The sequence below is a fragment of the Rhinopithecus roxellana genome, chromosome 17 (assembly GCF_007565055.1).
Source record: "Rhinopithecus roxellana isolate Shanxi Qingling chromosome 17, ASM756505v1, whole genome shotgun sequence".
Lineage (NCBI taxonomy): Eukaryota > Metazoa > Chordata > Mammalia > Primates > Cercopithecidae > Rhinopithecus > Rhinopithecus roxellana.
In genome coordinates, this window is record NC_044565.1 from 108085101 (window position 1) to 108108857 (window position 23757).

Consider the following 23757-nt stretch of genomic DNA (forward strand, 5'->3'; position numbering starts at 1 on the left):
CTCATTTCCATCAATAAATGGAGTAAGCTGGATTTTGCCAATACTGCAAAGTTAGACAACTGCTCTCTTTGGAAAGCAAGAATTCCTATCAGAACTTACTGTCTTTACCCCTTGGGAAGGTGTTGACTCAAAAGGAGTGGCTTCCATAGATGCATAAAATGTCATAGACACTGTTAGGAGCCCAGATTTTAGAAACAGATGCGTGCATTTGAATCCCTGCCTGCCGCCGACTGGCTGTGTGATCCCTGAGCCTCAGGCTTCTCAACTGTAAAATGGGGCTAAGAATAACCTAGTTTATGAGGTGTTGTAAGGTTTGCAGAATGACTGCATGTAAAACGCTCCAGGCAGGCTGTGAGTGCTTTGCAAATTTTAGCTTTCCCTATCAGCACTGGGTACTGCACTGTGCCAGCAGGTTAGATGCAGCCGCATTTAATTTCTGCAATAAGTAGCTACTATTATCACCCCACTTGACAGAAGAAGAAACTGAGGCTAAGAGAGATTTAGAGACTTGCCCAAGGACAGACAGTAAACAGTGGCAAGAGTCAAAGCCAGGCCTGTCTGATTCTAACCATGTGCACTTCCTGCTACCCCACACTGCTTCCTGGGTGACCACACATGCACGTGCACACACACACACAAACACCCTACAATACTCTTTCACAGCAGAATTAGAAAGACATGCTTATAACTGGAACACAGAAAAAGCAGTGAACTTCATTATCTAGGGATTACAAATATCTCTCCATCAAGCTGTTTTCTTCTTGAGTACAAGGACTATATTTTTGCATCTTCCCTAAAGAATAGAGCACTCAGTTCTGAACACACAATAGACACTCCATTAATACTGTCTGGATTTACACGGAAATTCACGGAAGAAAGTGGAACTGTGCCCTTGTTTGGAATACTTGATCAAACAACCCAAATACACCATGAATTCCCTCAAGCATCGAAAGCCTTGCCTAACACAAAGCATGTTTTCTGGAGACAATGAGAGTTTTGATCTCAAGCTAAACATTTCTAATCTCATCAAAAAGAGTGGGTGAGTGAAAACAATCCATGCCAGGCCTCCAGGTGGGATTAGGGGAAGGGCCTCCCATGTTACTGCTATAAAAACTACTTTGAAAAGAATACAGTCTTAGGGGTGTGTGTGTGTGTGTGTGTGTGTGTGTGTGTGTGTGTGTGTGTGTTCCCAAGTGTTAGGAGGGGTACTGCATCCTTGCTATTTCTGGGTACCACCAAACGTTCTAAACCCCTTTTCCCATCTGAGGACAAGGGAGGAGTGTGGGCCCCAGCCTCACTACACAGGTCTCTGTGCAAAGATTTCCAAGCAGAGAAGTTTTGGGGTGGGGGAGGTATGCTAATGGCCCAAAGCAAATGGGGAGGGGAATGAATGAAAAGAAACTGCATACAAACTGATTTATTTCTAGGAACTTTTAGCCCAGATTTTTTTTGGCATGTCTATATTTGCTGATTTCTGCGTATGGTAGAGCCTAAACATGCATTTTTATCTCTTCCTGATTTAGAGGTAAGCGGTGCAGGAGAGAGGCAGGGATAAGACTAGAGGGGTTTGGAGGGTGATATTAAAGATGACGACAGCAAAAGTAAAACTCCTGTGGACTCCTTAGTCACGCTAGAATGCAACTTTGTCTAGTCAGCCAGGTAGATTGGGTTTGGTCTTATATGAAGAGCCTCTTGTGGTCTGGGGATAAGAATAGAGTCTAAGATCAAAGAAGTCTGTATTGAAGTTCTCATTCTGCCACTTCCTGGAACTTTCTGATCTCTGACAATGCACTCAACCTTGTTGAATTTTAGCCTTGTCACCTGTAAAATGGGAATAAGAATGACACACACTTCAAAGGAATGTTGAAAAGATAAAATGAGATGATGCACATAAGAGGACTTAGCTCAGTACTGTGGGCACCCAGAGAATGCTGGCTACCACTGCTGTTCTTTCCATCATTTCTAGTAAGAATGCCCTGCGCTTGAACCCAGGAGAGGGAGGTTGCAGTGAGCCAAGATCATGCCACTACACTCCAGCCTGGGCAACAGAGTGAGACTCCATCACGCACAAAAAAGATGGCCCTGTAAATGTACTATTGCAAAGTGTGCTGCATATTCACACACATGTAACGAGGAATACTTAAAAAAGTGCTACTCAGTGTATTTTGTAGCTAATTTCCAAAATAACCAGTGAGGAAAGCAGGATAGACATTATTACCCTTGTGTTGCAGGTGAGAAAACAGAGGCTTTGAGGGATGAGGGGTCAGTTGGAATTCATCAGCTAGCACAGGGCAGGCCAGGAATGCAGCTCACATCTGTCTCCAGTGCTGCGTCCATAGCTATGCTGGAGGAAACCAAAACACCCCAGAGGAAGGAACTCTTACTCTGGTCTGATCTAGTCCATTCATTTGTTGCCTGGGACCCAAGTGGATTTTGCAACCCTTGTAGTTTGTGACCTACAGTTTGCAAAGCACCTGGGTCCCAATGCCAAGTGAAGGGCCTGTCACTTTAGCTGGGGAGTCCTTTGTACTGATGCTGGTTTGAATTTTTATTGCAGAAATTTTCAAACACATGCGAAAGTAGAGATAAGAGTACTATGAGTGCCCAGTGCTGATCTCCCAGATTCCTGGGATGAAGGCTGTTCTGCCTATACCTCTGGCCATCTCCTCTGCTCCCTGATTTTTTAAAGGGAATATTGGGGGAGTTTAAAACAATCCAGACTCCCCCTATGCCTTGCAGGCTCAGGTCTGGCAGGTCTGGGGGTGGCCGGGGATTTGTGGTTCTCATGGCTGCCTCTCCAGGTGACATGGAAGGACAGCTACCCTGCAGCCACAGAGCTGGGAGGTACCGGGGGGCACTATCATTTGCAGGTGACAAGCAAGTAGTGGGTTCTGTGAAGGGAAGTGGGCAAACCCTTTAGCTCTGCAGGCTCATGAGGCTGTCACAGAGAACGGAGTGCCCTGCCACACACAAGTGGTGGCAGAGGCAGAAAGGGGTGAGATCACAGCGAGGAGGCTGGTCCAGTGAGGCTGCAATGAAGGGTGTCTCCAGAGAGGATGTCCCCTGCTCCCGAGGCTCTGTGGCTGGGCCTCCACCCGAATGACCTGCAGTGAGCCACTGAGGAGGTCACAGTTTTTTCCCCAGAGCATGGCATAGTGACTGCTGACTCAGGTGAATCGTGTGAAACTGATGACATTCGACTGTTCCTGACCCGCTCCATGTCACCGTTAGGATTCCACTGCGTATCGAGTAGGCATTCAACACATGTCCAATGAAGGAATCAACACAGACAGGTTATCAGGGGCTCTCACATGCCAGCTGCCAAGTTCATATTTCTAGTTGACCCAACCACAGTGCAAAGTGTCTATGACATCTCCAATCTGCAGCTGAGGAAACTGAGCTAATCTACGTACACAAAAGTGCTTAGCACAGTGCTGGGTGATGACTGCATGCTCACCGTGTGGCAATGATCATGATTATTATCCAAAGCCAGACAGAGCCCCGGCGACTGAGTTAGGACTTGAACCCAGGCCTGCTGGACTCCAGTCAGCCTGCCTTGTCAAGCAGTGTCTGTCCTGGAAAAGCAGTAACCAGAAAGCCTGAAGGATGACCAGTGTCAACAGGGGTACAAGGGAGCATGACAAAAACCCAGACCACTCGGCAAGCCCTAGACAATGTGTCATTTCACACGGAGGGGCAGGGCTGAGCGAGCTGTCTAGAAGGCTTCTCACGGAGCACTGCGATATGTCACGGAGACAGTGTGTCCCGCAGCTGCCTGTCTTGCTGATGGCCTCCCCTGCACAGAGTGAAAGCCAGCAAGACTCTGCCAGGTAGACCCTTGGGGGTCAGAGGGCTCTACTGAGGAGGGGGACGGCTGCATCTTACCTCTTGGCTCTGTCTTTCTCATCTTCATCCATGAGATTTTCTATGCAGTTTTTCCTGCAAAAAAAAAAAAAAAAAAAAAAAAAAATTAATTAATTAATTAAAAAGAATGGATAATTACTGTCTGCTTCTAGATCTTTCTTAAAAGTCTTTCAGGTTGTCATCATTTCGGTCTTAGCCCAGCGGTTCTCAAACTTGTTGGTCCTGGCACCCCTTTACACTCTCAAAATGGACTGAGGTCTCCGAAGCACTCCTGTGTATGTGGGTTAAAGCTGAGAAATGTTTAAAGGCACAAGCACCCATTTCATCGGGCATCGGAGCAATGAAGTCACCAGATGTCAAGTAACTTCTGGAAGAGTCAGAACACTCCTGTTGTGTACACTCATAAGACAAGGAGAGCTCTTCTAAAAGGAGAAACAACGAGTTAATTATATTTTGAAAAAATGTCTTGACCTCAAGGACACCAAGGGTCTCCAGACCACACTTTGAGAACTGCTGTCCAGACCTGCTCAGTGAAGCAGTGTCTGTTCCTCTCAAGCCTTAGGTCACACGCACCTTCCAGCGCCCGCCTGGGATCCATTAGTGACGCCACAGCGGGCATTGTTCACTCCTGCTTGCAGGACCCCAGTAGCCTATGACATCCTAAAGGAGAGTGTTTATCTGTCCATTCAAACCACACAAGCTCCTCTGACAGGTGGCCTGGAAGAATCAGCCCCAAAGGAGTGTCATCCGCAGTTCCTCCCTTAGGGCATTTACTCTCCTTGAGACAGCGAAGGTGCACAAATGTGAAAGATTAAGTAACAATCCAGGAATGTTCTTCGTCACCGCCTGAGCCTCTATTCTCCCAGGCCACTGGCTTGACGCTTCTCAGGCCCACAGACCCAGCTTCCCCTCATACCACATGCAGGCCTGGGTTCCCTCCACCCCTCAGAGCTGCACTGACCTGGTGCCTTTCTTCATTCACACGTTTCCCAGAGCCCCACCTGTCTGGGGTGCGCCCCCAAGCAGAACCATTCTCAGGGTGCTCATGAGGTCAATGCCAGCTGTGGGAGGCTGAAGGCTGCGGTGGCTGGGAGGGCAAAGTGTGGTTGAGGTAAAGGTGGGGACCATGGAGAAGCGGAATCACCATTGCCCACACGCTTCTCTGCTCAACACACAGGGTCTTCAGTTGGAACTCCCAAACCAGCACTTCGCAAATGTACCACCAATTACTCTTGAAATGGGAAGTTTCAGATAAAAGTTTTCAATGGAGTCAATCAATCTTTCTCTGAGCTCATTGAGTTTTGTGATTTTGGTCACCTACACACACAAACATGGGTCTGAGCCAAAGCAAAGATGAATTCTGCAGCCACAGCCCCTGTTTACAAAATGCCCATGCACTCAACAGCAGGCATATTCCACCATGGACTAGCAAGAAATGCTGCTTAGAAGTTAAAGCCTGTGGCCGGGCGCGGTGGCTCAAGCCTGTAATCCCAGCACTTTGGGAGGCCGAGACGGGCGGATCACAAGGTCAGGAGATCGAGACCATCCTGGCTAACATGGTGAAACCCCGTCCCTACTAAAAATACAAAAAAAAAAAAAAAACTAGCCGGACGAGGTGGTGGGCGCCTGTAGTCCCAGCTACTTGGGAGGCTGAGGCAGGAGAATGGCGTGAACCCGGGAGGCGGAGCTTGCAGTGAGCCGAGATTGCGCCGCTGCACTCCAGTCTGGGCGACAGAGCGAGACTCCGCCTCAAAAAAAAAAAAAAAAAAAAAAAAGAAGAAGTTAAAGCCTGTATCACAGTTCAGTCAGCATTAACACATCTGCAAACAGGCCTGTGCTTAATGTTTTCCAGATGGAATCTGTTCAACATTTTATGTCAACTCATCGAATGATGCCCTACCCCAAGCCTGTGCTTCCAAGGAGAATGGTGGCTGACCAAAGCCCCGGCCGCGCTGTGTTCTTTACCAGGGTCCCCTGGACAGAGCTTGTCCACAGGAGGGTTAGCTGCTGCTCCTCAGTCCACTCTCCTGAGCTCCTGGGATCCTGTTTGGATGACCAGGGTTGCTGAGTCATAAACTAAACATCTAAAAATGACTAACAGCTATTCTGTATCAACCACATCTTCTGTGATTTGTATGTTTATCCTGCAGACATTTCCTGAATCTACAAAACCTGGATGCTCTACACCCACTTCCTCTTCTTCAGCATCCCTCTCATTTCCCTGTCCTGCTCCTCTCACTTGACCCCTGGCTAAGCCATTCAGCTGAGCTACACCCAGTGTGAGAGGGCCCCTAAGCTGAGTTCCCACTGCACCTGCCACAAAGGCTCCATGCTGATATTTTTACTATTTTGTCACCTCTGCTGTCTACCATGTTATTTTTTAACTTAAAAAATTATGATGAAATCCACCTCACAAATTTACCATCTTAACCCCTGCTGAGTGTACAGCTCAGTGGCATTAAGCACACTCATACTGTTTTGCAACCATCGCCACCATCCATTCTAGATCTCTTTGACCTTGCAAAGCATAAGCTATCCATTAAACAAGAAGTCCCCATTCCCCACTCACTCCAGGCTTGGCAACTGCCCTTCTACTTTCTGTCTCTATAAATTTGACCATTCCAGGTCTGTCATGAAGGTGGAACCAGACAGTATTTGGCTTATTTCACACAGCATAATGTCCTCAGGGTTCATCCATGTCACTGCATGGGTCAGAATCTCCTTCCTTTCTAAGGCCGAGTGATATCCCATTGCATATGGAAACGCAGTGTTTTGCTTGCCCATTCATATGTCCATGGACATGGGCTACTTCCACCTCGGCTGCTGTGAGCGTGGGTGTCTAACCTCCCTTGCGTTTTAGAGTCATCCTTTTACTGAATAATAGGATCTGGAAACAGCTTGAAGGCAAACAAGGAACAGGATGGAAGGGAAGAAAAGAAATCCTCTGAGATCAGGTTGAAGGAATCATAGAGAAGTTTGGGGGTGACAATGACTCTTCTCAGCCATACAGTTTTCAGTGAGAAGGATTTTGAGCAGCTATTTTTTCTTCTTTTGATCACAGAGTGCCAGAAAACAGAAAAGGAGCTTAAATGAAAGCAGAGATTTTGTTTGGAGCTGAGACATAATGGTTGAGGTGATTAACCCCCAGAGTGAACAATGGAGGGATGCCGTACAGCCTTTTACCCCAGATAACCATGTGTCCTACGTGGCGAAGACAGTCACGAGGTGTGTGAATCAGGGTCCCGGTAGGAAAGCAGACGGCAGGTGGGAGCCTCTGAGGAGCGTTGATTTACAGGGGCGGCTCTTTGTAGAGGTGTGGGTGGGGAGTAAGGAACAAAGAGGGACAGTGTGGTTACCTGAGGTGGGGAGCGGCAGAGCCGTGAACACCTCTAAGGGGAAGGGACAAGAGGGAAACCATTTCCCAACCCCGGAAGGAGTGTGTCTCATAGGAGGTGGCCTTCAGTGAAAGGACAAGAAGGGAGCCAAGGGAATAAACACCTCACTCTCATTCTCCACCCACCCTCTGATCTCCTGCTGCATCTCCTTTAGCCACGTCCGCAGGATCCTCCGCACAGGGGAGCCTCAGGGAAGTGAGAAGGAAACACGCCCCGGTAACATTCATCTCTCAGGGGCTCTTCCAGTTCTGGATTTCTTGGGTTTTCCTAGAACACAAACTCTCAGGAGTCTTTTTAAGCTTTGTAACATCCCCTCAAATTTGAAATCCAGGCATCTGCACCTAGCAACTGACCACACAAGAAATAATAATCAACAATAACAATAATTACGGGAGCCTGATGAAAAGAGAGGCTGAGAGGGGTTCCCAGGACAACCTGAGCAACAAAATAAGTGACAACCATATTGATTATAGCCTGTGCAACAAACTACTCATGAGTCTTATTTGTTTTATCGTTCTCCACCTCAGGTAACCACACTGTCCCTCTTGGTTCCCTCCTCTCCACCCACACCTTTACAAAGAGCCCCCAAATAAATAACAAATGGGGAGGTAGGAGGAGGGAGGGAGACAGCTTCCTCTTACAGAAGATTCCAATTAATAAATGCAGAAGAAAAATGGCAATAGAAAATAGCCATCATGCCTCATGCCTGTAATCCCAGCCCTTAGGGAGGGAGAGTGGGGAGGATAGCCTGAGCTCAGGAGTTTGAGACCTGCCTGGGCAATATAGTGAGACACTGTTCTCCACAAAAAGAAAAAGAAGAGAAGGGGAGGGGAGGGGAGGGGAGGAGAGGAAAGGGGAGAGGACAGGAAAGAGAAGAGAAAAGAGGAAAGAAAGGGAAAGAAAAGAAAGAAAAGAAAATCACCATCAGCATACCATAGTAATCATTGTTGCAGGCAAGATCCACCGATGGATGCTAAAATTAATGGGAAAAAGCTTGGGGAGAAACAGGATTTTGCAGAGTTTCAAAGTATCGCTCTCAAGATATTTATTAATTACAAAAGAAAAACATTTTACAGGGAAGAAGGTTGGCAGACACCACTTTCACCTACTGGTCAGCATTAACATTACCAGTGTTAAGTCACATAGAAGTCTCTGTGGAAATAAGCGCTCATTCCTCTTGGGTGTGTATATCTAGGAGTGTCATTCTTGGAACACAGGGTAGCTGTATGCTTACTTTATTAAAAACTGCCAGGCTGTTTTCCAAAGTGAGTATACAATTTTACATTTGCACTAGTAGTGTACAAGGAGTTCCAGTGTCTCCATTCTAACATTTAATATTGTCTTAATTTTAGTAATTTACGTGGGTGCGTTACGAGATCTCATTGGGATTTCCATTTCCCTGACGACTAATGATGCAGAGCACTTTTCACTGGCTATTTAGATATCTTCTTTTGTAAGATGTCTGATTCTTTTGCCTACTTAAAAAAAATTGGACTGTTAGTCTTCATCATATTGATCATAGAAGTTTATCTCTTCTGGGTACAAGTACTTTGTCAGAAAATATGTATTGTGAACATTTCTCCCAGGCTGTGGGTGGCCTTGGTTGCTTTTTGGGTGGTGTCTTGTGATGAGCAGTTTTAAATTTTGGTAAAGTCTAATTTATCAACTTTTTATTTTATGGTTAATGATTTTTGTATTCTAAAATACATTTGCCACCTCAATGTTGTGATGAATTATCCTATGTTTTCCTCTAGAAACTTCATCACTTAGCTTTCACATTTTGACCCACAGTCCTTTGCAAGTTAAATTTTATGTATGTGTTGGACAGGGCTCAGACATTATTCACCACCTCCCACCCCTACCACGCCCCCAATATGGACATCCCTGTTCCTCCAGAATAGTTTGTTAAAAAGGCACTTATTTCCCTGTTGAATTGCATTAGCACTTTCATCAAATAGTGTGTGGTCTTATATGCATTATTTATGGACTATATTTAGCTTCATTTATCCTATGTGTCTCAACTCTGCAGGACACAGAGTCAGGATGTCTGTGGAGTGAAGACACATAAGATAAACTTACTAAAAAATAAACTTCATTTTTAAGAACAACTTTAGAATTACAGAAAATGCAAACAGAGTAGAGAAAGTCCCCTTATCCCCACACCCAGTTTCCTGTTACTAACATTTGACATTAGTATGGCACATTAGTCACAATTAATGAACCAATACTGATACATTATTATTAAGAAAAGTCCAGGCCAGGTGCCAGTGGCTCACACCTGTAATCCCAGCACTTTGGGAAGCCAAGGCGGGTGGATCATCTGAGGTCAGGAGTTTGAAACCAGCCTGGGAAACATGGTGAAGCCCTGTTTCTACCAAAAGTACAAAAATCAGCCCATGTGAGGGTGCATGCCTGTAATCCCAGCTACTCGGGAGGCTGAGGCAGGAATCGCTTGAGCCTGAGATGCAGAGGTTGCAGTAAACCGTGATCACGCCACTGCACTCCAGCCTGGGCGGCACAGCCAGACTCTGTCTCAAAAAAAAAAAAAAAGTCCATAAGTTTTAGACAAACTTGCTCACATTTCCTCAGTTTTTACGTAACATCCATTTCCCACTCTAGCACTCCATCCAGGACACCACAGCACGCTTTGTCAGCATGTCTCCTCGGACTCCCCCTGGCTCTGCGAGTTTCTCAGGCTTTCCTTGGTTTTGCAGCCTTGACAATTTTGAGGAGTATCTGTAGAATGTTCTTCAGTTTGGGTTTGTCTGATGTTTTTCTCAAAGTCAGGCTCAGAATACAGGTTTCTGAGAGGAAGGCCCAGGAAGTAAAGTGTCCCCCTTATCACATCATGCTGTCAACATGGCTTGTCACTGTGGATGCCAGCCTTGGCCACCTGGCTGAGGTGGTAATAAACTCACTCACAAGATGTATGCTAGTTACATTTACATGTAATATGTACAAGGTGTTTTCCTTCAACTTTCAGATCTTTTTTATTTTTTAGGTGAAGAATGCCTAAATTTAAAGTGGTAGATTCAATTATTAAGCTGAAAAATTTACATGATTTTCCCTGTACTTTTGGACTTAGATACATAATGATTGAACCTTTTTTCAGATTAGCAATTGCAGCCATTGCTTTACATTTAGAGGCCCTTCATCTGGAAACATATCGAGCATTTCATTTGAAAATATAACTGCTCTGTTGTTTAAACAAACTTATTCTATGTTTCCCAATTCCACCACACCCTTTGTCTATTGTTATGCCAGTACCACATTACCTTAACTCCTAAAGTTGTGCAGTCATTACTGACATAAATGTAGGGCCGGCCCTTCCAACTTTGTTCTTACTCAAGTTTGTCTTGGCCATTCTAGGTCTTTGCACAGCCACATAAATTTTAGAATTAGCTTGTCAATTTCTATAGAAATACCTGATGCAGCTGGGTGCAGCGCCTCATGCCTGTAATATCATTGCTTTGGGAGGTTGGGGCAGGAGGATTGCTTGAGGCCAGGAGTTGCCTGGGCAACATAGCAAGATCCCGTCTCTACAAAAAAGTAAAAATTAGCTGGTCATGGTGGTGCATACTTGTGGTCCTACCTATTTGGGAGGATGAGGCAAGAACACTGCTTGAGCCTGGAGTTCAAGGTTACAGTGAGCACCAGCCTAAACAACAGCATGAAACCCTGTCCCTCAAAAAAAAAAAAAAAAAAAAAAAAAAAAAGAAAGAAAGAAAAAAGTTTGATAGCTTGATGAGATTTTGATTGAGAATGAATTGAATTTGGGGATCAATTTTGGGAAAACTGACAACAATGTGCAGGTCTCTGATCCATGCACCATGTGTACTATTTCCTTCTGTTTGCCTCTCCTCCTGGACTCTGTGATGAGGCAGGAGAATGTATTTGCCAAAGCACAAATGTGCCATGTGCATATGATATACGGTGATTCAACAGATACTCCCTGAGTGCCTGGGCAGGGGGGAACACACTGGGAGCAAAGCTGGTACTCTCATGGTGTTTACACGAGGTGGGGGATGCATGTGTCAGGGGAGTTGGGGAAAACTGCAAGCAAGCAAATAAGTAAACACAGAGCCTGTTCTTTGGCTATCACTGCAGTGCAGGAAAAGGTGAATCCTGGGTGGGACGGGGTTCGGGGAGTCTTGCTCTGATGTTTTAAGGAGCCTTGGAAGACCTCCTTGATGAGACGCTATGTGAGCTGTGACCTGAAGGGAATGTGGGAGTCAGCGGTGAGGGTGCCTCCCCCAGACAGCAAGGAAAGCGAGGAGCAGCCAGAGGCCAGCCCAGGGATGGCGTTGGTGAGGGGAGGTGGAGCCAGGGGCCGAGGGGCATTGTGGCTTTTGCCCTATGTGAGATGGGAAGGCACTGGAGAGTTTGAACACCAGTGACAGACACCTATCTCAGAGGACAGTGGTAAAACTTAAATGAAGTTAAGTTTGCAAAGCCTGGCCTGCAGCAGACAGTCAAAAACAGGTTCTCTACTTTGATGGCAAGGATTAGACAAACAGCATCTTCCCCCATTTCACGATGGCTCGCCCAGCCCTGGTATGGTTTGGCTGTGTCCTCAGCGAAATCTCATCTTGAATTATAGTTCCCATAATCCCCATGTGTCCTGGGAGGGACCAGGTGGGAGGTCATTGAATCATGGGGGCGGTTACCCTCATGCTATTCTCATGATGGGAGTTAGTGCTCATGAGATCTGATGGTTTTAAAAGTGGCTTTTCCCCCTTTTGCTCAGCAGTTCTCCTTCCTGCCATCATGTAAAGAAGGACGTGTTTGCTTCCCCTTCCGCCATGATTGTAAGTTTCCTGTGGCCTCCCCAGCCATGTGAACTGCGGGTCAATTAAACCTCTTTTCTTTATAAAGTACCAGTCTCAGGCAGTCCTTTATAGCAGCATGAGAATGGACTAATACAAGGTCCTTACCCATATTAGGTGCTCAATAAACGTATGAGGAAAGAAGAAAAGGAAGGGAGGAAGGGCGGGAGGGAGGAAAGGAAGGACACAGCCGGGCCAAACCCCTATGTGAATTCCTGTGCCACTACCTGACATTCACTCCCACAAACCTCTCCATGATCATGGTGGCTCCACAGTAATAGTGCTTACAAAGTACATGTGAAGGTACAATTATATCCCAGTGACTAAAATTAAAACAAAAACTTCTGCATGTGCAGGAGCCACTGACTAAAGGGAAAACCCGCTCAGACAGCACTGACAGCCAGGGCTCTTTGGGAAGGCCCAATGGGTCCCTCACCAACCCTTGGCAGCTGCCAAGTTCTGAAAAAACATAATCTCATTTTGTCTCCGTCAGTTCTGTGGGTGGAATGGGCTGGCTATAGTTATCCTCCACTCATAAAACAGGCAGCACCACTCCCCAGCAAGGCTAAGTGGCCTGCCCACAGACACAGGCTTGGGGACAGAGCAGACCCTGGGCTCTGCCTCCTGGCACTGACTCAGGAGGCCTTTCTCCACCCACTGCTGCTCAGAATAGGGGGTTTCCGACTTCAGAGTCAGTCTGATTTAAATCTCCATTCCAACCTACTTGCTCTATGACCTTGAGCAGGCCCCTTACACCTCATGAGCCCCTGTTCCCCTCATTCCTAACATAATGCAGCTAACACCCACCAGGCAGCGATTGCACAAGGTGCAAACGGGAGGCAGGTCTGTGTGCAATAAAGGGCCCAGCATGATGCCTGGGGCACAGAAAGCTCTAGGTGAGTTCCATTCATTGCACACCTGCGTCACCTAACTGTCCTACCCCTTATTGTTCACACTGTGGCCACTGAGCCCCTGCTAAGGGAGGTGACACTAAGCTTCAGCCTTTCTTATCTACTTTGAATGTCAATGAACACATTCTCCGCACAGTAAGGAGGTCACCAGGGGTGAAACAGACATGGACTCTGGGGTCACAGACACCTAAGGTTTCAGAGAAGGGCTCCCGAACAGAGACAGAAAAGGCCGTATTGGTAGGAAGAGTGCCTTACGGCCAAGAGGCACCTGCAGGCGGGGGCTCCCGCTGAAGCCGGAACCTGCCCCACCCCTAAGGACTACCTGTGGCTGCTGCAAACAGGACTGTGAGGACCACTGAGCGGGGGCATGGGGGTAAGGAGCTCTGCCAGGCCCAGTAAACAGACCAGCTGGAAATCTAATCAAGCAAGGCCAGTGGAGCACTGATTGTGGGGGCGGGGGGTCGCAGGGAGGAGGGCTGGAACTCCCAAGGGAATTGGCAGACAGCCACCCCTGCTGCTGGCAGGCAGGGCTAGTGGGGCACATGGGTGTCAGAGTTCCTGGGTCCAGCATCCACATCTGTGAAGGGGAGAACAGCAGTGGTGGCCTGGGGTCAGGTGACCCAAACTGAGACCGACCCAGGTTTTGCCCTTCATTATCTCTGTATAACCTTGGACAAGTGTGATGCTCCCAGCCCTAGCTCCCCAACTGCAAAGTAAGAGAACAGAAGGGCTTTTCTTACTGTGTGGCTGTGAGAAGGCATGAGAGAATCCAACAGAAGCCCCCAGCAGAGTCCCCGGCACAAAGAAATCATCAAAAAATTGTAGCTGCAGAATTTTAATTACACTATCAATAATGATCATGAATTAAAGGACTCACACTAGAAACTGGTGCTTAAGCCCAACAAATGTCTTTGGGAGAAACAGGATAATCATTCCCTTCTGCCAGTGTTGAAAACTTGTGTGTGTATGTGTGTGTACGCATGGTGGAAAGACAGACACACACACGCTGTCTAGAATACTGGACTAGCTAGCAATGACCTGTATACAGCACCCTTGACACAGTAGCTCCATCTTAGAAAGACTCCAGTGACAGGCGGATCACGAGGTCAGGAGATAGAGACCACCCTGGCTAACACTGTGAAACCCCGTCTCTACTAAAAAATACAAAAAACTAGCTGGGCGAGGTGGCAGGTGCCTGTAGTCCCAGCTGCTCGGGAGGCCGAGGCGGGAGAATGGCGTAAACCCGGGAGGCGGAGCTTGCAGTGAGCTGAGATCCGGTCACTGCACTCCAGCTCGGGCGACAGAGCAAGACTCCATCTCAAAAAAAAAAAAAAAAAAAAAAAAAAAAAAAACCACCTTACCAACAAGACCGGATGTTCTGCCTCATCAACAAAGACTGCTTCCGACAAGGACGTAACCAAGCACACCCCTCCACTCAGTCCTCACCAGAGGACTCTACGGCCATAAGAGCAGGACTTCACCAGCTAGAAATGGCTGTCCCCACAGACCCCATCTTGCTGTCACCTGTGATCAGCACCCAGCATCCACTGCCCAACGCTCTGCCCACATCAAAGACTCTTCCCTGTGAGACCAATGGACTGCCCAGAACAGGCCAGGACATTCTTTTTTTTTTCCACATTCCTCTCCCCGGACTGGTTCATTAACCCCTTTTCCTATCCCTTTTCTTTCAATGTTAAATGTTACTTCATTTATTGTGCAATGTTTAATCTATAACATATATATATTGATTAAGTGTACTACTATGCATGGTTTAGCAATATTGACTGACCTGTGGAGTGGCTTGAGCCTGTGTGCCCGCGGCTCTGACTCCTGAGTGAATGGGAAGTAGTAAGGGGAAGTTCCTCCTTGGGAACTCAATGGAGTTTCCAGCTTCTGTGATTGAAATCACATCAATAAAAGTCTGACCTTGTGGAAAGACACAAACGTGCATGGACCTGGTTATCACGGACCCTGAGCCGCTCATAACTGAACAGCAAAGCAACTGACCATTGTGAGGTTGTGAGGAAGGAGAGAAGGGAATGGAATGACTATCAGGTGAAATGACTGGGGTTTTCCTTCACACAGCAGACCCTCAAAAAAATCTATTGACTCTAACCGAAGCAAAGGACAAAAGTGAAGCCTGCAAATGATATCTATGCACCCGGGTGAAATTTCTGCCCCAAAGGCTTTAGAACATTCTTTCTCACAGCCACCTACTACACAACTGATTAGAATTCTGGCCCCTGGCGAATGAGGACCTGGAAATGGTAGCAGGATTATTTTGTCACGCCATATCTGCCCTGGGTCCCAAGTGCGTCAGCAGTGAGACAGAAGACTAATGAGTCATACAAGTGACAGGCTCCCCCAGGGACTAGTAGCTCACCCAGGTCTCCAGAGAGGGCCTCATGCAGCATGCATGGAAAAACACGTTACTCCACTCAGGCAGGAGGTGGCAACCCTTTTCTCTAAAGGGCCACCTGGTAACTATTTGAGATGTAGAGCATCCGCTCTTTGTTGCAACCATGCAACTCTGCCTTTACAGTGCACTGCAGCCATAGACAATATGTAAATGAGTGGGCATGGCTGTGTTTCAATAAAACTTTATTTACGAAAACAGGTTGTGGGCCAGATTTGGTCCCCAGACAGCAGTTTGCCAAACCATGTTACAGCATCACCGGAATCACTACTAAACTTTCCTCTTCAGTGTCTTTTAATTTAGAATTTTTGTAAAGTCTTTATAGGCCCACTGGGTCACTCTGTATCATCATGAATGTTCCCTGAAATGACTACCCCAAGCCTGTTGTGTTGCAAGGCCTGTGTTTTTACAAACATAAAATCATGATGTTTTGAAATTGGCTGAGAAGTGGTTTGAATAACAGGTCCCAAGTTAGCTGGAAAATCCTAACACTCCTCCCCACTATACCAACCAAGCCCGGTAGAATTTAATCAAAAGAAAAAAATACTGAAAACAAGAACAAGTTAAAATCATAAGAGGCAAAGCCAAGCACACACATCTCCCCAACTGACGGGGGTTTATTTATTGCCGACAGAGTGTGTACCTTCTGTCCTCCCAGCCAGTCCCTGGTGAGGGGACCTCATGTCGTTTTGGATTAACGTCTGTATCGCACACATGGGAGCTTGGTAATGATTTTTCCTCATTATGTTAAGGAATAAAAAGCCTTTGAGAAACAGTTGCTGATGAACTGCGACGCTCACTTATCTTCCTTTGTCATTTGGGGAAGCTAGGAAATAACTTCCATATTTTGACTCTTCCTCTCCAGGGAATGGTTTTGGTGTTGCAATGATTCACTCAGTGGGAAAAGATACATTTCTAAGGCCAAGCGCAGTGTGGCTCACGCCTCTAATCCCAGCACTTTGGGAGGCTGAGGTGGGCGGATCACTTGAGGTCAAGAGTTCTAGACCAGCTGGCCAACATGGTGAAACCCTGTCTCTACTGAAAATACAAAACATTAGCCGGGTGTGTTGGTGCACACCTGTAATCCCAGCTACTCAAGAAGCTGAGGCAGGAGAATTGCTTGAACCTGGGAGCTGGAGGCCACAGTGAGCAGAGATCACGCCACTGCACTCCAACCTGGGTGACAGAGCGAGACTCCATCTCAAAAATAAATAAATAAATAAAATAAAAAATAAATTTCTAAAGGAGATGGACAGTGAAAGCCTGACAGCCAGCAGCTCCTGCAATCCCAATTCCCCTCCAACTAAGGAGTTCTCATTGCATTCTGGCACATTCTCTGACCTGGAAATGGCAAGGCGGACAGATCCAATCCTAACACTAGCCCTCTCCAGCCTTGTCCCAAGGAGCTGGGTCTCATGGTGCTTGCTGGAGCCTCGTAGAGCCAGATTGCTAGAAGAAACCAAGACAAGACTCTCACAAGCATCATGACCATAAGCAAACACCACCACGAGTGTCTAAAAAGCCAAGCTGAAGCTTTATCTGCTTCTTACAACCATGGTTCCTCCTTCCTGCTTTTCTTTTTCCAAGAATCCGATGATTCATTATTCAGAGAGAGGGTGACATATGCAATGAAGGAATGGATGAAGAAAGTTGGAAAATTTGTTATTAAGTAAACATACAATAACATTGTTTGGTCAGCTACGAATTCTCAAGATAGAAAGGAGCATGATATCTGGATGGAAGGGTCCTCCTAACATGACATATTATTCTTGCAACCTTTGACATTTATGTTGCAACCGCTTCAGGTTCCTTTTAGGGCTCCTCTCTATCAAGAGTTCAGATGGCACAGTATAAACCTGAGTCAACTGGAGACTCTGATGGGTGACAGTGTGTGGTCAGGGTGTGGACAATAGATGCCTAGAAAAATCAGCAAGAGGGGAAAAGGAGATTTATGAGTCATGCTTGGAGCTGAGTCAGTGAAAGCCTTTGTTGGAAACCGCTGTTCAGCTGCCACAGACAAACTGAAATGAATCCACAAAATACTGCTCCAATCGGCATCTCCCTCCATGGAACTGTTCCCCAAGTGCTCCTTTAGGTTCAGAAACGCTCATCTTCACTGTGCTCAAGTTTGCAAGGAGAGCAAAAGTAGGTGCCCTTGAAACAAGAAGTCAAATGAGTTTTGGACACCTAGACTGTGGAATCTTGGGTTTAACATCAACAGTATCAAATAATATTTCATCAAAACGTAGGAGGTTTCATGTGAATTGCTAACCATAGGAGGCAGCAGAATTAGTTTGGGAACTAGCCAGATCTAGGTTGAAATGTCCCCAGTGCTCTTGCCTTCACTGGTATGGTGGCCTCGGAGCCTAGGCATGATGACCTCATCTGTAACCTGAAGCAGATAGACCCATTTTTCACAACTGACAGGAGAATCTATTGGGACGCCTCAACTGGTTAATTGCCTCCCCTTCCACAGCACAGTGGTCAGAAATGGTGACTTTAGAACGAGAACAGGCGGGACCTTCAGAGCCGCAGGTCATGTGCTCATGCGTTTCCAATGCTGCACACCTGGTTGGTAGGAAGCACCCTCATGTCACACCATCTTCCTTCTCCTGTCATCCTCACTTTTTTTTTTTTTTTTGAGAAGGAGTCTTGCTCTGTCGCCCAGGCTGGAGTGCAGTGGTGTGATCTCAGCTCACTGCAAGCTCTGCCTCCCGGGTTCACGCCATTCTCCTGCCTCAGCCTCCTGAGTAGCTGGGACTACAGGCGCCCGCCACCACGCCCGGCTAATTTTTTGTATTTTTAGTAGAGACGGGGTTTCACCGTGTCAGGATGGTCTCGATCTCCTGACCTCGTGATCCACCCGCCTCAGCCTCCCAAAGTGCTGGGATTACAGGCGTGAGCCACTGCCCCCGGCTCATCCTCACTTCTTTTACTTACAGTTTAAGCAGACAGTGCACTGCCAGCCCTCCCCGTGCAGCCAGGGACCTCCTGCCCACCACCCCTGCTGACTCAGCCAGGGCCAAGCCAAGCTCATGGGCTACAAGGGGCCCCGCAGGGAGCAGCCGGCACAGCACCAGCAGCAAGGAGCGCTCTTTCTTCACATCCAAGACTCTCTCATGATGTCGTAGATTTAACATATTCACTGCTAAAGTATCTGTGATGTTAGATCCTCCTCCATTCTTTCCACTGTCACTATCATGCAATTCAGCCTAGCCTGGAAGAGGCATGCAGGCAGAAGGAATGGTTTGTTCAAAGGCCCCGGGGCATGAGAAAATGGGGCATTTGGAGCCCCTCAAGTGGCTCTGAGTGGCTGGCTCCTCACTGTAGCTGGGCCTGATAACCTGACGGTACAGGGACACCTATGGTACTGCCCACAGCACCTGCACCTGTGCCTGCCCCGAGATTCCCCATAGGCTAGGGTCCCTGGGAAGGCCTGCACAATTTTGTGTGGAGGTGCATTCAGGGGTAGAAACTATCAAGGAGATCAACATTACTAACTTTGCCACCCCTTCTCTGCACCGACCTGTCCCTCTAGTCAGAGACGATGAGGGGCCTGCGCTGGGTCCTGAGGCCAGCTGAGAGCTCGCACTACCTCTGAGCCAGGCCTGCTCCCTGGACACAGGCAGCCCGACATGCCTTGCAGAGGCGCTATACCAGGGCTGGGGCCTAAAAACTCTCAGATACGTGACCTTGTTAGCTGTCATCCCGGCATGTCACACTAAGACCTGGCAAAGCTACACACCTCATCAGTACGCACACAGAAGCAGGAGGGTGCCCATCTCACTCCCAATGAACCAGGAACTCACCACTGCACACTGCCAGGAGGAGGGTGTGCAAGCGAGGAAAACCTCGATCCTTCTAGTTGTTCTACATATCCCTCCCCGTCCCCGAACACGCCCACCCCAGGTTCTCAACCTCAGGGGACGTCTCCATGGCATCTACACAAATCTACACAATGATGCATTAATACGGAAAATGGCACTAATTCACCATTTTAAAAAAGTCAATTAAAAAGTGAAAAGCATTGAGATGTATCTGCTAGGTCACCAAACTGACAGGCTGCTGCTTCTCTTTTTGAAATCTGAGTTGTCTGAAAACCCTGGTTGGTTGGGTTTGATCCAGGTCCAGCTGGGAATTTGGGATCTATTGGTGACTGCCGCCCGGCGAGGCCTTTCTCCCACCACCTTGATACAACTAGACCCTAATCCACAGAGTGAACCAATCCTGGACATGCCTCTCCCAAAACCCCAACCAGCCCAACTTCAGGATATCCGGTCTGGCAAAAATGTGTGCGTGGATCAAATACACAGGAACAAAACTAATGTCAGGAAGACCAACCAGTAGGCAGAGAAGCTGGGATGTGGGGATCACAGGTCAGCAGGGAAAAAAAACTGGTCAGGACAACTGGTCTCCTTGAACGTCACACGGCAAAGGGCATGTCTCTGCCTGTGCCAGAAGAGCCACTGGATACAGGGTGAACCTCAACAAACAGAAAGCCCCATGGCAAGCCCTTCACCAAGAGCTTACAGCTTTCCCCAGTGAGGAGCTTAGGCAATGTAGGGTTGAATATTTCCATTTTCCCTCTTCAAACACCAAGACTCAGAGTCCCATACAGGTTTTCAATAAACGTTTGCTGAATGTCTAAAGAAGAGCTACTGCCTTAATTGAGTGATCAACATTACCATCACAGGTAACGGGACATGTAGAAATGACCAACTTTTATGTCATCTCTAGGTCATTTGGGTTTTGCCTCAGCAGGACTAGACATCTCCAGTTTCTCAATGTCCATTCAGATATTCATGTCGTAAATTAAGGATGTTTTAGATCTCTCTCCTTGCACCTGTCACTCTGCCTCTGAATAATGCTGAAGAAACTGCAAGAGAAATGAGAAGTACATATTTTTCTTCTTAAGAGACTGAGTTCCTCCTTTTGCAAACGTCTAAAGTGGCCCCAGTTAAGGCACAATTCACCCACTGGCCCGACTCCTCCTCCAAAGCTCTGGGTGGTGGCTTCAGGGTGTCAAGGAGAGTCCAAGACACGTCCCCCTGAGTCAGAAGTCATGGCATCAGAATTAGAAGGCCCAGGCCCAGGACACAAGGCATGTTGCTACGCACAAAATCCATGAGCTGGAGAAATAAACTATGCATGAAGCTCTGGCTGGTGGTTTTCTTGTACATTAGCTTATTTAATCATGACAGTCTGGGTCTGATCTTAACTATTTTCCTCTGAACAACTCTAACAGACACTATCTTACGCCCACAGGCAGCAATATAGTAATATTTCAGCAAAGAATAAAAGCAATAAATACGGGGTGGGGGGATAACATGTACATCTACTAGCACTTCACATGGTTCCAAGTCGTAGCATTCAAACCCTCAGATGACAAGCTGCCAGTCTGTGACTTTAGCCCCATCCTTATCACGTCATCCCCCCTCCAACACCTTCTACCCTACTAGCGCATCTTCCTCCACCCCCACGGCTCATCCCCATCCTCTTCCGTTTCTGCCTCACCTTGGCTTTTGCTGTTCACAACCCTCCCCCACTGGATGGTAAACCCCTCAAGCACAGGCATGGGTCCCACCTTCCTGGCATCTCTGCAAGTGGCTGATGTTCTTTGGGCTTAGTATAGAATATGAAGAGCTTCCATTTAGGAATCTGTTTAAAGTTTAGAAAGAAGCCTGGCACTGCTTCCCGCAATAATTCATCTTAATGCAGGATCTCTTCAGGAGAGGCTGGATATGGGCTGCAGGATGCCCTGTGCTTGGACCTGGGCTCAAGCCATCCTGGGTGCTGGGCCCTGACTCTGCAAACTAATGGCAAAAAGGGCAAACAGATTCAACCACACTCACTCAGAAGACTGCCATCTGTACGACTCGGAAAGCAACTTGTTCTGCCCAGCCCCTCTGGACAAGGCTAAACAGGCTTAGCCTGCTGTGGGCAAACAAGAAAAGTAGGTCAGCTTGACAGCCCAGTTCTTCCACAGTGATGAACTAATGATGCGAATGCAGGGCCCGTCCGCGGAGAGGGGCGGTGCCGGCACCAGCCCAGGCCCTCGGCTGATCCCAGACCCAGCCTGGGTGGCTCATGCCAGCCTGTGGATGGCAGACAGGGGACCTGGGTAAGAGGAAAATCCAGAGAACACTTGGGAAGATGGCTTAAAAAAAAAAAAAAAAAACTGCAGAAAAACAACAGTGTAAATGGACACACTGCCATTTCCCTGTTATTAAAGAAGCATCAGTTCATGTCTACATGGTGCTGTAATACTTGCACAGGCTGCTGGGCCTGCACGGGTGCGTTCTGGTGATAACTTGCACGAACACTGCTGAGCAACTGTGGTGCTACCTCCCAGCTCGCCTGCATGAAGTCCTCTTCCCTCACCTCTCTGTCAGCCACTGGCAATAACTAGAGGCTCACTGGGGCCGAGGACAGATTTGAGTCAGTAGTTGAGTGGTGCTGGGACTGGTGGATACAAGGCCCCGTGCCACGGAGGAGGCCCCTGCTCTGTTCCTGCTGTTCCTGCGTCCAGTCTGGGCTGTAGCTGTCCAGATAGAAAGGCTTCCACTTCTGGCCTCTCTGGCTGAGAAGCTGGATAAAATATGGAACACTTTGAGGGAATTGCCCTGAGTGCTTGGGTGATCTACTTACAGGAGCTAGTGTCTGGCTTGGGGTTGTCTCAGGAGGGCCCAGCACAAACCTGGAAGCTAATGCTGGGGTCCTCAGGAGGCCAGGTCCTGCTCCCTAGAGCTCACATGAGGACAGGACCCTTTGCTCACTCCCCAAACAGCTCAGGAGCAACTGGGAGTTAGTCTAGGGGTCCCAGAGTAGTTTCCCAATGGAGTAGTGGCCTTGCAGCCCAGGCCAAGGAGGAAGCGAAGGACTCTGTTCAAATGCAGTTATGCATAATATTTAGAGCCCTTTCTTCCAAAATGCTGGACATTCTTCCTCTTTATGTCATTTTTATAACAAATGTATTAGATGGTTCTGTCAATCAACATTTTAGAAACATTCAAATCTAAAAACTCATGACTCTGGGAATGTTTACCCCACCTCTTCCAGGAAATGACCTTGTCTCAAAGTTTTCTCTTTGGCATTTTTAAGAATTGAAGGACAGAGCCGACAATCATTCCTTCTTTCTTTCTTTCTCCTGTTCCTTGGCCTTTGTTCATGAATTCATCTAGCAGATATTAAAGGAGATGGGAAATCTACCATTCATGAAGAGAGGCGAGGACTCGCGCATAAAGTGGGAACAATCCTGAAAGATCCTGGCTTCTAATCATGACTGTTGCTTAACTAGCTTAGGTAAGTTCCTAACCCTCTCTCTGCCTCAGTTTCTCCCCTTCACAGGCCATCTGTGAGACCTGAGAACGCAATCCCTTAAAGCAGCTAGAATGTGGGACAGTAGAAAAACTCAATGAATTGTTAGCTCAGGTGGTGGCTATTATCACAATGCAAACAACAACTCCAAAGGCATATTTAAATGCTTCTACATTTAAATAACAGATCCTAGCCACGGACATCAACTATCTTCATATTTAAACTCCCAAGATATTCACCAGCTACCAGGGAGCCTGCAGAGCGAGTCCTTTTATGTGTGGACCTCGGGATCCAAAAGGTTGCGGGATAGGTGACCTCGATTTGTGTAACAGTATTTTCCTGAAGAGCTGACGACAAACAAACTTGGGTAAACTGAATCATACTTTAAATGTGCAAGCAGCTCAGGGCCCACTAATTGGAGGAGTGTGGATTCCCACCCACCCTCACTAACGAGCCTTCTGCAATGCAAAACTCCATGCTGCCAATTAGTGTGCTTAACAAAGTATCATACACCTGGTTTCCAGGCGACCACAACTCACTGCAATTTTGAAATTCTGGATAAAATAGGGAGAAGTTTGGATTTTTAGATTTTAAATAAATGATTTTACATGTCGAGCCAAATTTAACAAAGTTGAAAGTGAAATGCTGTTAAAATAAATTGGCTAGCTGGGCTCGGTGGCTCACGCCTGTAATCCCAGCACTTTGGGAGGCTGAGGCAGGTGGATCACCCAAGGTCGGGAGTTCGAGACCAGCCTGGCCAACATGAGGAAACCCTGTCTCTACTAAAAATACAAAAATTAGCCAGATGCCTGTAATCCCAGCTACTCAGGCAGGAGAATCACTTGAACCTGGGAGGCGGAGGTTGCAGTGAGCTGCGATCACACCATTGCATGCCGGTCTGGGTGATAGAGCGAGACTCCATCAAATAAATAAATAAATAAATAAATAGGCTATACATTAGTCCTACGTACTATTCAAAGCATTTCTTAGAATGCAACAGCATTATCTCAAAGAACGTTCCATTTACT

The 23757-nt window shown here is 47.2% G+C and overlaps 1 protein-coding gene across 2 annotated transcripts in view; it reads right to left on the bottom strand.

Annotated features, from left to right (window-relative positions):
- The window catches only part of NPAS2 (neuronal PAS domain protein 2), a 176689-nt gene that overhangs the window by 88620 nt on the left and 64312 nt on the right, over positions 1-23757 (bottom strand). For both annotated transcript variants that reach the window (XM_030921647.1, XM_030921648.1), the window contains exon 2: positions 3886-3939. In XM_030921647.1, the coding sequence (XP_030777507.1) occupies positions 3886-3917 (32 nt within the window). In that variant the 5' untranslated portion in view covers positions 3918-3939. The remainder of the gene's footprint in view (positions 1-3885; positions 3940-23757) is intronic.